Below are 16,863 nucleotides of genomic sequence, written 5' to 3' on the forward strand. Positions count from 1 at the left end.
ATCATGTGGCCTGGCCCATCATTCTCCTAGGTGGATAGCCAAGAGAATTTCGAGGTTTGTCATAGACTTGTACACCAGTTTTTGTAGCAGTATTGTTCATGGTTGTCAAAAGTTAGATATAATCTTAACATCAGTCAGTGGTTAAATAAATCAAATCATCTATATATGATAAGGAAGACATTCAACCTCTAAAACACAATTGATGTATGCTCTAATTTAGATAAATGTTACATGAAGTAGGTTACATACAAAAGAACAAATACTGGTACCAGGGTCTGGAGAAGAGCAAGAAGGGGCATTTAAAAACTTAAACGCTACCCATATTTTTCAATAATAAGTGAGTGGGAAGTATTACAAAGTGACTCCTATTGGATTCCTGTATCTCTTTCTGATAATAAGAAATGAAAAACTCCATAAAGTTGGAAGGTGATGTAGTGAAGCTGGGTACCGGATGAGTTGGAGGGATTGGATGGGAGGTAGACATGATCAAAACACATTGTATATATGTGTGGAATTATCAATGGATATGTTAAAAAATTCACTAAAAATTTAAATAGTGGAATGACTTATTTCCCCAAAGATGATTCGCAAATGGCCAACAACCACACACAATTGTTTATTAGGACCATGCAAATCTATTAAGTATCTGAGAGACTATGTAGAAATTGGGCTTTCCTTAACTGTAAAATGGTGTGTCTGTGGTGGGGAACTGACAAACTGTATAAGTGTTCTCTACACTGCATCTTGTCACAGCAGATCCAAGCACATCCAAGAGAAAAGACAGACTTAAGTACTTGTGTACATGTGATGTTCGCAACAGTACTACTCCCCACACCCGAAAGATGGAAATGCCTCAAGTGATGAGTGAATGAACAAAGATGCTGTAGACGTGTTACATGTTTTCTCTCATAAAAAGGAATTAAATACTGATGCATGCTATATTGTGGATGAGCTTCCAAAGCACTATGCTAAGTGGAAGAAGCCACAGGTAAAAGATGGTGTTTTTAACTATGTGAATTTTCTAGAGTAGGCAAATCAGGAAGCACACAGTATCTGCACAGAGGAAGTGTGGGGCAAGAGGCCTTGACATTGGCTGGTCACAGGCAGGGATGGGCTATGAGGAGTGACACAAGCGTTTTGGAGCTACATAGAATTGGGACTGTATAATCTGTGAATACACTAAATGCTGCTGAACTATGGTTTAAAAAATAAGTTACATAGAGGAAAAATTGGGGGCCACTAATTTTTTTTGCCTTACTTTCCCAGCTAACTTTCTACATTACAATACTTCTATCATATAGTAGTATTTTTAGCATTTAGAAATTTTACTTCACTGTTCCATTCTAATATCCCGCTTCCTCCTGCTCCCAAAACCCAACCCTAAGGCTTTTCCAATTTCTTCCTAAAATGAAATATTTCATTTCATTAAAAATTAAGTAAAATAATTACTCCAGATGGAGACTGATAGGACTTTGGATTTTTTTCACAAATGTCTTTACTCATGAGTCAAGTACTTGGGTACCATGCATCATCTGCATTCAGTTTGCCTCTAAGTCATATCACAATCCTATATTAAGTATTGCATAATATGCACGTGGATGTCAAAACCAATTGCAATGAAATGTAAGATGGCTTGATGTGGTACAAAAGTTGAGATGGATATAAGGCATAATGGTCCACACCTGAAACACCAGCACTTGAGGCAGAGGCAGGAAGGTTCTAAGTTCAAGGTGGACCTAGGCTACATAAATCCCATATCACAAAAACAAACTAACAATCAAGTAGATACAGGAATAAACCATTCTCTCTGCATTTTCCAATTCTTAAAATACACATTAAGAGTTTATGTAAATGAATGCACACACACACATTAGACATACAGAGGTCATAGGCTTGTATTATGTAAAGCATTTACAATTATTTTTAAAACATACCTAAAACACTATTAGGCATATTTTATGCACAAAATAGAATTAAGTGTAGAAAAGATATCTTTCTATGGTACTAACAGGTGATACTCTGCACTGTTTAGGTCACCACCACTAAAAATTCAATTTTGACAAGCAGAATTTTGTATAAAGCCTTGATAGAGACTTAAGTCATTCTTTAAGCCTTATGACTTGCTCTATTAAAAGATTTAAATGTTTATTACATGTATTTATTTTGTGGTCGGGATGTGGGGTGTGTGTTCCACTGTGTGTGTGGTCAGAAGACAGCTTGTAGGAGCCCAGGGATTGACCTCAGGTCATCAGACTCAGGGCCGAGTGCCTTTATCCACAGCCATCTTGCTGTCCCTTGTGCAATGCTTTAAATGACCATAGGAACTATAAATAGAAACGCATGCCTTTCGTCTGGCTTTCTGAATAGAGGTGTTAACACAATTTAGAGGTAGAACACAGAGTTCCCTTGTTGTTCAGTTTGTTGAACAGACTACAAGACAGCACAGCATAATCAACACCATGAGAGACGTTTATTTTGTGTTAGTGTGAAGACAATATAGATTCACCGTCAGCATTACCAAAAGACAAATCCCACTCCATAATTTAGTATTATCAAGACACTGGGTCCATCGGAAATGACATCCAAAACTCTGGTGGCAGCATCTTCAAGTGAAGGCTTTCCCAGACAGCTTCAGTTATAGTGGTCGGTGAAGCGGAAAGATTTGGCATCTGGCATGTTGTACAGGTTGTTCTGTAGCTGTTTGGAACGCCGTGCTTCCAGTCGGAGCTGCCTGGCTCTCTCTTTGACAGCCTGTTGCTCTGCGATTTTTTCTATCTGTTTTCTTCTGAGCCATCTACAGAAAGAGGCAGGATCAGATTTGGTGAATATCATATGATAAGTTTCTCACCTACAAACACATCAAAATTAATATTTCTATAATGAAATGGAGTCAAGAGACAAATTGCTAAAGTATTAACACTTCAGGCTTATTTCCCAGGCTCACTCAAGAAAGCAGTTTACACTTGGGATCAAATGCTTGAAATTAGGCCTGTCTGTCGTGAGACTGACAACTTACTTGGTTTGGTAGTAATCAAACACAAGAATTAAGAATTTACACGTGTCCCAGTCCTTTTCTAAAATGTTTGCTATATTTCAATAGCATATTTCTTGAAATTAGCTTGTAAAACAATCCAGTTAAAAAAATCAGCAAGATGCAAAACTGCTACCTCACTCTTCTGAGCAGGGAGACTCTAGAGCCTGTGCTCAGTAACTAGAGCAGCCCTTCCTTAAAACCAAAACCAAGGCTACGCATGAAAAAAGATAAAGGAAACATAAGCATCAAAAAGATTAAGGAAGAGTCCTTGCTTAGTTAAAATAACGTAAGAACTAACTTTATGCACATCTACCTGGAATGTAAGTGTATATGGGATATATATATGTGTGTGTGTGTGTATGTGTAGTTTTCCAGAAATAAACCCAAGCAACTATTAGAATAATAAAAAAAATACTTTTTGGGTCATGAATTTCATTTTACTTTAAGCAAATTAATCACCTGTTGTAAGACTTTAGAAACAATATGATCACAGTGTGTGTGTGTGTGTGTATACATATATATTGTGTGTGTATACATATATGTATATGAATATGTATATATATGTTTTTGAGACAGGGTTTCTTTGTGTATCCCTGGCTGTCCTGGAACTTGCTCTGTAGACCAAGCTGGCCCCAAACTCACAAAGATCCACCTGAGTGCTGGCATTAAAGCATGCACCACCACTACCTGACAACAATGTATATTTTTATTGTGACTATGTTTGCAAAGAAATATTTAGAAGACAGGCATTCTAGTGCTGATACTCATGATTAGATTTCTGGATGATGAAACTATAGTCCTTTTCCTCAAGGCACACTCACTTTTTCTTGTCTAATGCAAGGTTGAGAGAGATACAGAAAGAGAAGGAAGGAATGAAGGAGGGAAGGAGGGGAAGGGAAGGAGAGAGGGGAGGAGAGAGAGGAGGAGGGAGGAACTTCATACAAGTGGAGTCAACCTTCACTCTATTCTCCAACCTTCCCAAAGGCTAAAGCTCTAAAGTGCGGTCTGTATGCTCGGGACCAATGAGGTAACAGATAACAGACAAGAGACCATCCTAGCTTTTGACCACTGCGAAGGCACGAGGGCACGTGAACCTACTGTCTAAAGGCCCTATCACGGCCCTCCGTTCCTCTCAGGAAGAACAAACACTCCTCTTGCTTCCGGAGCTCCTCTGTCTTCCTTTCTTTCATCTGCTCCTCGTGCTTTTTCTTAAGCCATAATCGAAAAGCTTGTTGTGGGTCTCTGTTCACCTGCTGAGTAGAAAAAAAAAAAAACGCAATTTGCTTAATTTAGATGACCTAAAACTACCTCTTAGAACCTTAATGAAGTTCTACAAGATGGCAAGTCCCCATTCAGTTTTCGGAACATTGACTTCATCACAGCACTCCTAGCACCCAGTTCAAATGCACGCCCCTTGCATCCGCCAGCACTGGTCATGCTCTGAAAGGAAGCAGCACTGGTCCATCTCATTTCTCAGTTAGGGACTCTATTGCTGTGAAGAGACACCATGACCACGGCAACTCTTACAAGGAAACATTTCATTGAGGGGGCTCACTTACAGTTTCAGAGGTTCAGTCCATTATCATCATGGCAGGGAACATGGCAGCTTGCAGGCCAGAGGTAGCTGAGAGTCCTACATCTTGCAGGCAACAGGAAGTTGACTGACAGACTAGGTAGTATCCTGAGCATAGGAAACCTGAAAGCCCGCTCCCATAGTGACACATTTCCTCCAAGAAGGCCATACTCACTCCAACAAAGCACACCTCCTATGAGTGCCACTCCCTATGAGATTATGGGGGTCAATTACATTCAGACTACCACATATCCTATTGAGGAAAATGGGGAGGGGAGCTCAAGAGTCCTTGGCAGGCACGCTCAGTGTCCTGAGGTCCACCTCCAACACCACCACAGTCTTACTGAGAAATCAACCAATGGAGAAAGTAACAGCTTGGTTTTCCAAGTGAACTCTTTGACAAATAAAATATTTTCCCCCAAAGATATAAGCATATAAAACAAAGACTAGAATGACTTGTGGGCTTTGGAGTAGTTCCTGAAAGTTCCATGGACTAGAGTTTGTAAATGAGTAATTTAACACTGTGTTAAACTTTTGCTTAAATTCTACATTCTTTACTTTTAATAGCACCTGTCAGAAGATACTTATACTGCTAGGTACATCTTCAAAACTATAATTACTGGGACTGGAGAGATGGCTCAGCAGTTGAGAGGACGGCCTGCTCTTCCAGAGGACCCATGTTCAGCTCCCAGAACCCACATGACAGCTCACAACCATCTCTATCTCCAGTTCCAGGGGGTCCACTGGCCCCTTCTGGCCTTCACCAGAACTGCACACACATAGTACACAGACATACATGTAGTCAAAACACCCATACACATAAAATAAAAATGAATCCTTAAAAAATTAAACTATAATTATTGCTGAATATATACACACACACGATTTCGCAATCCTCTTTTTTCATAGTATTTATCACTTAACATTTTATATTTCAAAAATTCTTAGTATTTATTTTTTACTTGTGTGTGTGTATGTGTGTGTGTGTGTGTGTGTGTGTGCACATGTGTGCAAGTGCCTGTGAAACACAAAAGGCATCATGTTCCCTAGAGTTGGAACTGTGGGCCACCTGACGTGAGTGTGAGGAACCCCACTCTGGTCTTCTGCAACAGAAGAAGGCACTGAGCCACCTCTCTGGCCTCTATTCATTTTTAAATTGTAAGGGATTCTTATTCCATCTGCTCTGTAAGACACAGTATCCCTGTGCTGATTGGAACTGTATTCCCGTGCATGAGACAGTACATGTCATCTAATAAGCAAATAGATGAACCGCTACATTGGATATATGGCAACTTCAATTAGTATTTCTTTGATTTTAAAGTGTGTATCATTTTTCTTATGCTATGGTTACCTATAGGAGCGAATTACTATTCACTCCTTTCCTAATCTTTTTTCAACTGGGACATTGAAAGTTTTGCTTTAACAATATGAATAATGAAAGTATCAATAATATTTGTAATAATTTTGAAATTCTAATTAGCTTTTCTGGAATTTTTATTAAACTATTTTTAGGAATTCCTTTTAGGGTTGGGGATTTAGCTCAGTGGTAGAGCGCTTGCCTAGTAAGCGCAAGGCCCTGGGTTCGATCCTCAGCTCAAAAAAAAAAAAGGAATTCCTTTTATTGTTTTAAATTATGTGTATGTGTGCATGTCTCTGTGTGGGTATGTGCATGTGTGTATAGTGCCTGTAGAGACTGGAGGCATCAGACACCCTGGAGTTGAAGTCACAAGCAATTATAAGGCGTGTGTGGGTGTAGAGAATTGAACCTAGGTTCTCTGAAAGAGCAACCAGTGTTCTTAGCTACTGAGTTATCTCATCAGCCCTGATAAAAATAAATTTTGAGGGGCCATGCTGGCCAGGGAAGCAGGTAGGCTAACTGCACATCTTCACCTCTCCCTCAGCTCCTCCAAATCCATCCCCCAGTCCCATCCCCATGTCTGTAGCAGACCACCAGCTGAGGTGTCCCCTTCTTCTCTGCCCCCCATCTCCAGAGGTCACACAGGATCTTCTCCTTCAGCCTCCATCACCACCCCATCCCTTTGTCTCGGCCATCAGCTCCCACAGGCATTCCTTGGGAACCCATCAACTGTGCAGGCCAGAGAAGCAAATAGACAATCCTCAGATCTACACTCTCTCTCCTCTCCTCCAAATCCAACCCCCCATTCTCATCCCCCAGCCCTGTAGCAGACCAGCTTTGGTGGCCTCTCCTCCCTCTTTACCCCCATCCCAGGGGACTAAGCAGATCTCGGTGGCACATCCTCCTTTCCTCCTTCCTTTGGGCCCTCAGCTTCCCCACCCTGCCCATCTCAATTCCTAATGTCAGCTCCCAATACCTAGAAACACATTCTACCTGAACCTCCAGAGGCCACAAATGGCAGGATCTCAGAAGCATTTTCTATCAAGCTACACCTACCCACCACATTCTCCTCAGAAACAGAGAGGGCAACAGAAGCCAAGGAATGGAACACCCGTCTAACAGAGACAAGACCAGATATCAGCACTGAGAATTTCAATCTTCACAAACCCAGATGCCTAGACATGAGTGTAAAAACATAATCAATAATAGCCAGGACAATATGTCTCCACTACAACCTAGCCACCCTACAATGATAGGCCCTGAGAAATGCAATATAGAGGAAGCACAAGACAAGGACATCAACATAATCTTTATGAATATGTTAGAGGTCCTTAAAGAGGAAATGAACACATCTATTAAATCTGTGAAAACAAACAGTGGAGTGAAATGAAAGTCTTGTAAGTGGAAATAGAACCAATAAAGAAAACCCAAACTGAGGGAAAACTGAAGATAAAAAATTTAGGAACTCTAACAGGAACCTCAGGAGTAAGCACCACCAACAGAATACAAAAAGTGGAAGAGACAATCTCAGGCATTGAAGACAAAATAGAAATGGATACCTCAGTCAAAGGAAATGATAAATTTAAAAGATTACAGGCATAAAGCATCCTGGAAATCCATGACACTATGGACAGACCAATTCTATGAATAATAGGGATGGAGGAAGTAGAAGAAACCCAGGTCAAAGGCACAGAAAACATTTTCAACAAATCATAAAAAAAATCCCTAATCTAAAGAAAGAGGTGCCTATCAAAGTACAAGAAGCATACAGAACACTAAATAAATTGGACTAAAAAAAAAAGTCCCCTTGGCATATAATAATCACTAAATGTACAGAACAAAGAAAGAATAATAAAAGCTGCAGGGGAAAAAAAAAACCAACATATAAAGGCAGACCTATTAGAATTACACCTGACTTCTCAATGCAGACTCTAACAACCAGAAAGTCCTGGACAGTTTTATTGCAGACTAATCTAAAACCAGACTACTATACCCAGCAAAACTATCAGTCACAATAGATAAGAAAGCCATTCCATAATGAAAACCAAATTTAAACAGTTTCTATCTACAAATCCAGCCCTACAGAAGGGGCTGGAAAGAAAACTCCAACCTAAAGAGGCTAACTACATGCAAACAAACAAAATAAATAACCCTAGATGAGCAAATCAAAAGAAAAAACCCATATCATCACAAAATAACTGAATCAGCAAACACTGCTCATTGATAACTCTCAATTTCAGTGTCTCAATTCCCCAGCAAATAGACTGCAAAGATGCTGCACATATCTTGATCCTTAAGAGCCAAAACCTACAAATGTAATAATACACAGTGTAGAATAAAATATCATTGTCAGACTCAGACTAGAGAAATATTTATAGCAGGTACAATGGATAAAGAATCAAAATTCTTAACATAAAACTCAATGAGAAAAATAAAATTGAAAATAGGAAAATGGCTATATAAACAGGAAATTCACAGAAAATATTGATGTTCTAGGAAAAAACAGTTTTCCCTACACCTTTGTTCTCAACAGAGAATACTTTATCCATGGCCTACAAACTGTGTGTGGTATTTCTCTACCCTGACCAGTCTACACCACTCGTTCACTATCCTACAGTTTAACTCAATTCTGAGACTATCTGTCCTGAGGTAGCATCCAATGTCCCCTTCTGACCCCCTCAGGTACCAGACACACACATGGTGCACAAACATACATGTAGGCAAAAACACTCATGCACATAAGTAAAAAAGTAAGTTAAAAATTTGGCATTTTTAAATTTGAGAAATTTTACATATGATCTCTGTCTACTCTAAGGCGACATGAGTCTGTAGGTTTGTGAGCAGAAATGTGTGTAAAGTTGTCCACTTTGAATGTTAAGATTAAAATGCCTTGAAATATGAATTGATATATTCTATTTTCTGTGCTAGGCAAGTTTGAATACAATTAGAATCATCTGACTTTTGTCAGGATCTGAGGAAACTACAGAACCATGCACATGGCACAGTTTGCAGGGGTAGGTTTGGACCGTTTTCCTTCTACTGACTCCCTTCCCTATCCGTGGCACTGTGTGACTCCCTTTCTAATCCATGGCACCGTGTGACTCCCTTCCCTATCCGTGGCAATTGTGTGATTCTCTTCCCTGTCTGTGGCACTGTGTGACTCCCTTCCCTGTCCCTAGCACTGTGTGACTCCTTCCCCTATCCATGGCACTGTGTGACTCCCTTCCCTATCCGTGGCAATTGTGTGATTCTCTTCCCTGTCTGTGGCACTGTGTGACTCCCTTCCCTGTCCCTAGCACTGTGTGACTCCTTCCCCTATCCATGGCACTGTGTGACTCCCTTCCCTATCCGTGGCAATTGTGTGATTCTCTTCCCTGTCTGTGGCACTGTGTGACTCCCTTCCCTGTCCCTAGCACTGTGTGACTCCTTCCCCTATCCATGGCACTGTGTGACTCCCTTCCCTATCTGTGGCACAGTGTGACTCCCTTCCCTATCCAATGGTGCTTGTGTGACTCCCTTCCCTATCCAATGGTGCTTGTGTGACTCCCTTCCCTGTCCTATGCGTGTGTCTGTCTCACAGAGCATGTGTACTCACTCTGCTGTTCATGTCCTCGATCTGCTTTGCTCGCTGAACTCGCCGCATTTCGATGACCTGCTCTCTCTTCTTCTGCAGCCATGCTTTAAACACCACCTCGTTCTCCTTCTTCTTCTCGTTCTCTTCCTCTATTTTGCGCTGTTCTTCCTAGTAGAGGGATTGTGAAAAGGTATTAGTAGAAAATTCATGAAGCTGTATGTGCGTCAAATAGATATATTCTGACTTCTGAAATTAGAATTCCCTGCCTCAAAACTTCCCAAACGAAAATGGCTCCTCTTTCAAATACAGGGTGGGCCTCTGATTACTTAGGAGGGAAAACAAAGGTCTTTAAAGCAGCCAAGCAGGGAAGTGTATAGTTACATGGTGTTCATTATACCCATTGGGAATACTATGTATCTTTCGTCAACTCTTCGGTTACTTTTGGTACCAATTAATTAAATTACAGCAGTGCAAACGACGGCACATTTTAGACGCACTATGAATTGCTTGAGCATTTTTCATTACTGTTAAGTTAGTTGTGATAAAGCTACCACAGTTATGAAATAAAATACTTCACTCACTTAGAACTGTGTGGGAAATATATGCAGAAGACAAAGAATGTGGTCTATGCCTTGTTTTAAAAACACTTTAGCTGGGCAGTGGTGGCGCACGCCTTTAATCCCAGCACTCAGGAGGCAGAGGCAGGTGGATCTCTGTGAATTCAAGGCCAGCCTGGGCTACAGAGTGAGTTCTAGGAAAGGTTCCAAAGCTACACAGAGAAACCCTGTCTTGAAAAACAACAAAACAAAACAAAAAACTACTTTAGCCAATGTTGGGAATGTAGCTAGTTGATGGAAAGCTTGCCTAGCAACCTTGGGTTCTATTTTCAGAACAGCAAAATACTAAAATTAAAGCAATAACTGAATAAATAAAATACTGTAGCTAAAAAAATAAACAGGAAACAGAAAATATGCCCAAATTTGAGTCTGTTGATAAGGATACAGGAGTTATGTTGTTTTATAGGAGTTTGAGATTTTTATTAAAATGTTTATCAAGTTATTTATATTCATAAACTAGCATTTTTGCTACCAGAAGCACACTTAGAGACTTGGCTAACTGTTAAGGAAAATGAAATTGTATCTGAATCACCCAGCTACTGTTATAAAGAAGAAGTTATCTAAACTTGAAGGAAGCTACTAACATCTGTTCTGTAGAACTGTAAGGTCATCAGTGAGGAAAAGAATGGAGTGTAGCAGGAACAGTACCAAGCTGCAAGGTAGAGGTGAGCCAGGGTCTCTCAGGGACCGGATGTGTCAGCGTGGGCAAGGCATCTGACTTCTTCCTGTCTATTCTCATCATGTGAGACTTGGAAGCATCTCATCAGGGACGGTAGTCTCTACTCTCCCTTCTCCAGTAGTGGTGCATGCTGGGCACTGCTCTACCACTGAGTTACACCCTCAGCCAGGCTCTGCTCTCAATCTAAAACTAAAATCCCCCAAATCAAGGAATTATAGACACAGAAGATCTATAAGGTGCACATAAATAAAATAACGATAGTGCAAGTTAGCCTGTAGCCTATGCTTTGTGCCTGCCCTTTTCCAAGCAAGAGTTGATTCTCCCCTGCTTTCACGTGCCCCCTTTAAAATGACGGAGTCGTTTCTGAGATCTTATCTGGGTCTAATGTAGATGGTCTACTATCTTTTGTGATGTTTGCAAGAAAGAGTCAAGGCAATGGCAGTGTTCCATACACACACATTCTCAACACTTACCCCAGTGATTTGACAACATGAAAGTAAACAAGAGCTCACAACCATCCCTGTCTTGTGACACTGATAAAACCTGAAAATTCACTCCCCTTTCAACACGAAAGCCCACTTGCCTCCCTTCTTACCTCCCTCTTTAGCTTTTCTCTCTTCCGTTCGAGCTGTTTTTGGAGTTCTTTCTGTCGTGGCGAAAGACAATACGTTGAGGTCACTGGAGAGACACCTGCAGACTGTATCCTGTGATTAGCTCTCCTGTTTTTTTTATTTAGATCTGGGTTGGCAGCAGAACTTGGACGAGTCTTGAGGTTGGGAGGTGGCTGAGGGACTTGCGCCAATAGCTCTCCTGTTGGAGAGAGAGTATGAACCTTTGCCACAGGCTCTTCTTTCTTGACACCACCAGCCGTCGGGGTGGGAGACTGTAGCGGCACCTGTGAGGATTCATTTTCTGTATTATTAGCACTATTAATGGGGGGCAGAAACCCCTGACTCTCAATGTCTTGCAAATTCATAAGTTCAAACTTCCCGTCTCTCTCTACCAGTATCTTTCTATCGCTTTCTTCACAGCTGCCGTCAGTAACTGGCCGGACCACATTCTCTTGTCCCGGTTCACCGGAAATGCACAACTGGGACAGTTTTCCAGACATATTATTTTCATTCTCTAAGAAAGCTTTACAAGTATCACTGTCTTCTAACGGTGGGACTTCTAAATCAACTAGTTTGTCTTTGAACTTGAGTTTCCGCTCCCTTTTGTCGTCCACGGGCTCTTGATTCTGTAGGATTTTGTTAGCCTCTATAATTTTCTCCATAATATATCTCCTGACTTCCTCATCCTCTTCTTCCTCCAGATCTCTCTGGTTTTCTGCTTTGAAGTCCTGGAAGGAGTTCTCACTGTCAGAGTCCGATATGGGCTCCAGCGGCTGAATACTTGGGACGGAAATGAAGTCATTTCTTCTGGGCGAGGCCTCGCCTTTCACAGGTTTATCTGGATCAGAGAGCTGTTGGCTGTGCTCTGTTTCTGGTTCATTTTCTTTCAACTCCAGGTCAAGATCGTCTTCCCTCTTACAAGCCATCTGGAAAAAGACATGAGAGTCTACTTTCTGATACAATTGAGATTCTGCTCATTTATTTGGGGGACAATTGACACATTTTTTTCTATGGTTTATTTTATACGCAGGGGAATCTAAGAGCTTCTGGCTTACATTTTACTCACAATATTATAACTCATATTTTGGAGCACCTCAGAGAAACACCGGAAGGAACAATGAGTCCTCGTTATCATCACTAAATCTTCAACCCTGTGTGTGTTTCACATCTGGAGCTACTCCAGCTGCAAGACCTTGTTGCAACCTCACCTCTCAGGAGAGCTCTGCCTCCACTCATCCCGGACACTTTCTCACATGATGCAGGAAACTCCTCTTATGGCCACCTTAAAAAACTCCACTTTTGCCTTTGTTTTTTCCACATACCCTACTGCATTTATTTCTTCACCCCATAACAAATCCAGATGGAGTTAGGTTTGTAACAGCCGCTGTCTTCAGTGCCTCACATTCTTTCTGCTACTCCCCTGGAAACTGAATGACTGTTCTTACTGTCGTCCTTCTGAAGTCACCTCACTTGACACCCCAGTCACATTCCTTGTCACTTCATCACTAATTGACACTAGTGGCCATGCCCAGAATTATAGATAAATAGATATGCCAAGTGTGTGTGTGTGTGTGTGTGTGTGTGTGTGTGTGTGTGTGTGTGCGCACATGTGCCTGCATATGCAAGAGCATACTAGCAACAGGAACAGCCAGGAAAGGTTCATTTCTCCTGCCTTTGCCTTCCATATATCTGATCAACAGCCCAGGATCCTGGTTAATGTACTTCTACAGGCATATTACAGCTCAGACCAGCCCTTTATTTTTCCTCTGTCTTCATTACTCTGAAGCACTAATTTTGTCTTAAAGTTTCAGCTATCAGTGGGAAGATTGTATTTTTAAAGGATTTATTTATATTAAAAGTACAAACCCATGTTTTTTTTTTTTTTCAGGTTTTCACCTTGGATGGACTAAATCATGTTAATTAATTATTTATTCAGATTAAAATTTCATTATCACTTGAGCTTTGTTAAGTGCATTTTTATTCTCATTCTCTCATTCACCCAAGCTTTAAGACCCAGTATTTAAATTATCTAATGTCTCCATTCCTTATCTCCAAGATGGGGATAATGGTATTTGCTCAATTCGCATCAAGAAAAGCACTGCCAAGTTTAACTGAGATACCATAGTGAAGACTTCCATGGCTTGCAAAGCACTTTCCTAAAGTAACTACCACGCCTGCTATTGGTAGTTTACACGTACCTCTATAATGCTGCCGTTCCTTTTTTCTTTATCATTGATCAACCACTCCAGGTCCTTTTCAAAGTCATCTTCATATTCCCCACTTTCTTTTGAATCAATAACTTTACTTTCATTCATTTTTCTACTTGTCAGTGGATAATGCTATAAGATTTTAAAAGATAAAGATGTATGTTAAGCCAGTTTAGAGGTGGAATGAGGGCAGAGATGAGTGTTTCGGGTAAGCTAATTATCACATAGAAACATGTAACAGGAAGCGTTGTTCAGGGTAAACGTGTTTGTACATATTCGTCAGTGGCAACACATTTCTATAGCAGACATTTCTTCTAACAACCCTTCTACCTCCCCCAAATCTCCCACCCCTAATCTATGAGATTTCTAAAGTAGATAAGAAGATGGAGGCTTAGAAAAGGATTTTCCCCATCCCCTACCAATCAGTAAAACTCTGCCTCAGCAAATGATGTAGTTTGGGCTTTGTGTTTAGTTTTAGTTTTTAGCTTTTTGAATAACTAAGGAGTTAGCTAACTGGATGATAATCGTCTCTAAAATATTAATTGTATTTTTTCATATATTTATTCCTTTAAGCTAAATATATAAAACAGGCTTTCTTGACAAACTCAAAGGTAAGGCTTCAATAACTTCTCAATTAGAAATCAAGGACAATAATATTTTGAGGTGACTTGGATAAGCCAACATCTACAGGCTTAATTGCCTACACCATCTACCTACCTACCATTTAAAAATAAGGACACTATGAATGACACAGAATAAAATAAAATTTGCTATGACACAAAAGGCATACAAACATCTTTACAAAATGCTATTTTTCCACACTCATGCCTTGGCACAATCAACTTTCTTTTCACAGAAGGGATACTGAAATTTGTTAAGATGTTTAATTTACTGTAAGAAAAAAAAATCTGTAGAACTAACCCCTTAATGTTTTCCCTGAGTTTTATAATAGTTCTGAACTCACAAATAATATGCATGAAATAGTTCATACTTCTGAGCTATTCAACAAAGACTTTTATGCATCAGTACTTACAGAAACATCACCTATACGAAAACTAAAATGTTAAATTCAAAACCAGAATCAGTGTAACAAATGAAAATATATCAGACACATGAGGAGCTATTAAAATCGTACCACTGTAAGTTAAAAGAAAAAGGCATGGGTAAAGTAAATGAGAAATAAATGAAGTTGCATCAAATCTGAAGTGTAATTGAATTTCTATAAACTGCACCACTGGCTCTTGTGTAAACAAACGATGGAAACTTGAACTCTTGTTGCCAAGTCCCTTAAGCCTTTCAAAATGAGTCACAGGATATTCAAACCTTCTGTTTTCTAATTATCGTCACCAGGAAACTGTCCATACGATACACACGTCAACATACTAGAATAAAGCGGTATCTTCCACGAACCAAATGACTTAGCATTTCCCATTTTATTACTGTGAATTTCACACATTTAAAGTTCATCATCAATAAAAATCTACAAAAGTGGTTCAGGCCAGATCCACCCTCCACACAGTGAACTGCAGTAAGTGACAGAAATGAATTCTTTCCTTTTAAGTTTGTGACTATTCCTGAGTGGGTAGGTTTCTGAAGATCCTCCAGTGTGGGTCCAAACCAAGTGCATAGATGTTCATTGTATTGGTAACTTCATTCCCAGTTTAAATATATTTAAAAGTACTTTAATCTGATACTTCGATTCCAGTCTTATCCTATATAACCTTTTAAACAATGTTTGCTGAATCACCAAGAACCAAGAGAACAGTAAAGAGAAAACCTTTTCATATACAATAAGTATTTAGCAAAAACTTGTTTTTAAAAGCAGCTAAGCAAAACCCCACAACACTATGAAACCATCAGGTCCTTCCTGAAACATTCTGATCAAGACTGTGGTGCTATCAAATATTTTTTTTTAATTACAATCTGTTACAAGCTCTGACACTAATATTTAACAAAATTAGGTAATGATTTGAATTCGTACTGAGCATCCTAAGCTAGCACCAACTAAATGGATAGTATTCCACGTGTGGAAGTTAACATTTTAGGAGTTGATTTCTTTTTTCCATGCAAGCTACCTTGCACAATCAATAACATTGAGAAGGGGGATAATATGACAAAAATGCAGAGCGAGCATCTGAGGGGTTCGCCTTGTGCATGGCTGCGGCGACGCTATGCCAGGCTGGGGAGATCCTAGGGCTTATCCTGGGAGGACCGCTCTTCTCAAGAGCTTCACCCATCTCCCCTCCCACCTAGCCCAGACGTTTATCTTCTCCTCGATTCTCCCACCAGAATCTGAGTCGTCCTTTCCTCCTCTTCCGCCAAGTCCCCTCCTGCCTGTAGAAGATGCAGCAGTTGGGGGCACAGAGAAAACCACGGGAGCTCTCCTCTCCTTTTCTAAGCTCTGACAACAAGGCAAGGGTGACACCCCCGGGCCGGCTCCTGATGCAGCCAGCACCCGGCTGCCATGGCAACGGCGCGTCTCTGCGGTCTTCATCCGGGCATCCCACTACTGAGGCTCCCTAGGCTCGTGCGCAGGCGCAGAATGCACGCTGCCGACACCTGCGCCTCACGTCCTGCCAGCATTTCCCAGACCGGGAATCCACATGTCACCTTCGGGTTTCAATCCACACTAGGACCTGGCCAAGGACTGCTACCTCGGGCGTGGAATTTGTATAACTCTCTCCAGATTTTGAATTTGTTGCCAAAACTTATTTTAAAAAAAGTGCATTTCTGTCTTCAATTTCTCAAATTAATATTTTTTTAAAAGATAGCAAATAGTTAATTGCTGTTTTGACTCTCAGTTAAAAAAAATCAGTCAAAATTTTACTTACAGAAAGGAGTTATAGGCCGGGCTGTGGTGGCGCACGCCTTTAATCCCAGCACTCGGGGGTGGGGGGGGGGGGGCAGAGGCAGGCAGATCTCTGTGAGATCGAGGCTAGCCTGGGCTACCAAGTGAGTTCCAGGACAGGCACCAAAAACTACACAGAGAAACCCTGACACGGGGAGGGGGGGGGGTTTAATAAAAGAAAATAGAACTTTTAGTTCTAGCATTCAAACTTATCAAGACAAACCAACTACAGTTTTTCTATAGCTTCCCTAAATATCCTTATGGATAAAAGGAAACTAAGATAACATTCAGATTGCAGTGACAGATACCAGGACAGATACCCCATCCAGCCATGACGGAGCTCACAAGATAGGGTGTAATCAG

The 16,863-nt window shown here is 40.6% G+C and overlaps 1 protein-coding gene across 2 annotated transcripts; it reads right to left on the minus strand.

The window, feature by feature from the left end:
* Positions 1–2,451: 2,451 nt before the first annotated feature.
* On the minus strand, positions 2,452–16,155 carry Ccdc181 (coiled-coil domain containing 181). 2 transcript variants are annotated; one of them, XM_036201730.1, is made up of 6 exons: positions 15,939–16,155; positions 13,644–13,784; positions 11,430–12,371; positions 9,560–9,706; positions 4,133–4,284; positions 2,452–2,794 (listed from the first exon to the last, which is right to left on the minus strand). In XM_036201730.1, exons 2-6 carry the CDS (start codon positions 13,758–13,760, stop codon positions 2,632–2,634), a joined length of 1,521 nt encoding a protein of 506 aa, XP_036057623.1. In that variant the 5' UTR covers positions 13,761–13,784; positions 15,939–16,155; the 3' UTR covers positions 2,452–2,631. The 2 variants fall into 2 exon arrangements, with proteins under 2 accessions (XP_036057623.1, XP_036057622.1); XM_036201729.1 differs by having other exon boundaries at positions 4,133–4,287.
* Between the last annotated feature and the right edge of the window lie 708 nt (positions 16,156–16,863).

Source organism: Onychomys torridus, chromosome 11, assembly GCF_903995425.1.
Source record: "Onychomys torridus chromosome 11, mOncTor1.1, whole genome shotgun sequence".
Classification (NCBI taxonomy): Eukaryota; Metazoa; Chordata; class Mammalia; order Rodentia; family Cricetidae; genus Onychomys; species Onychomys torridus.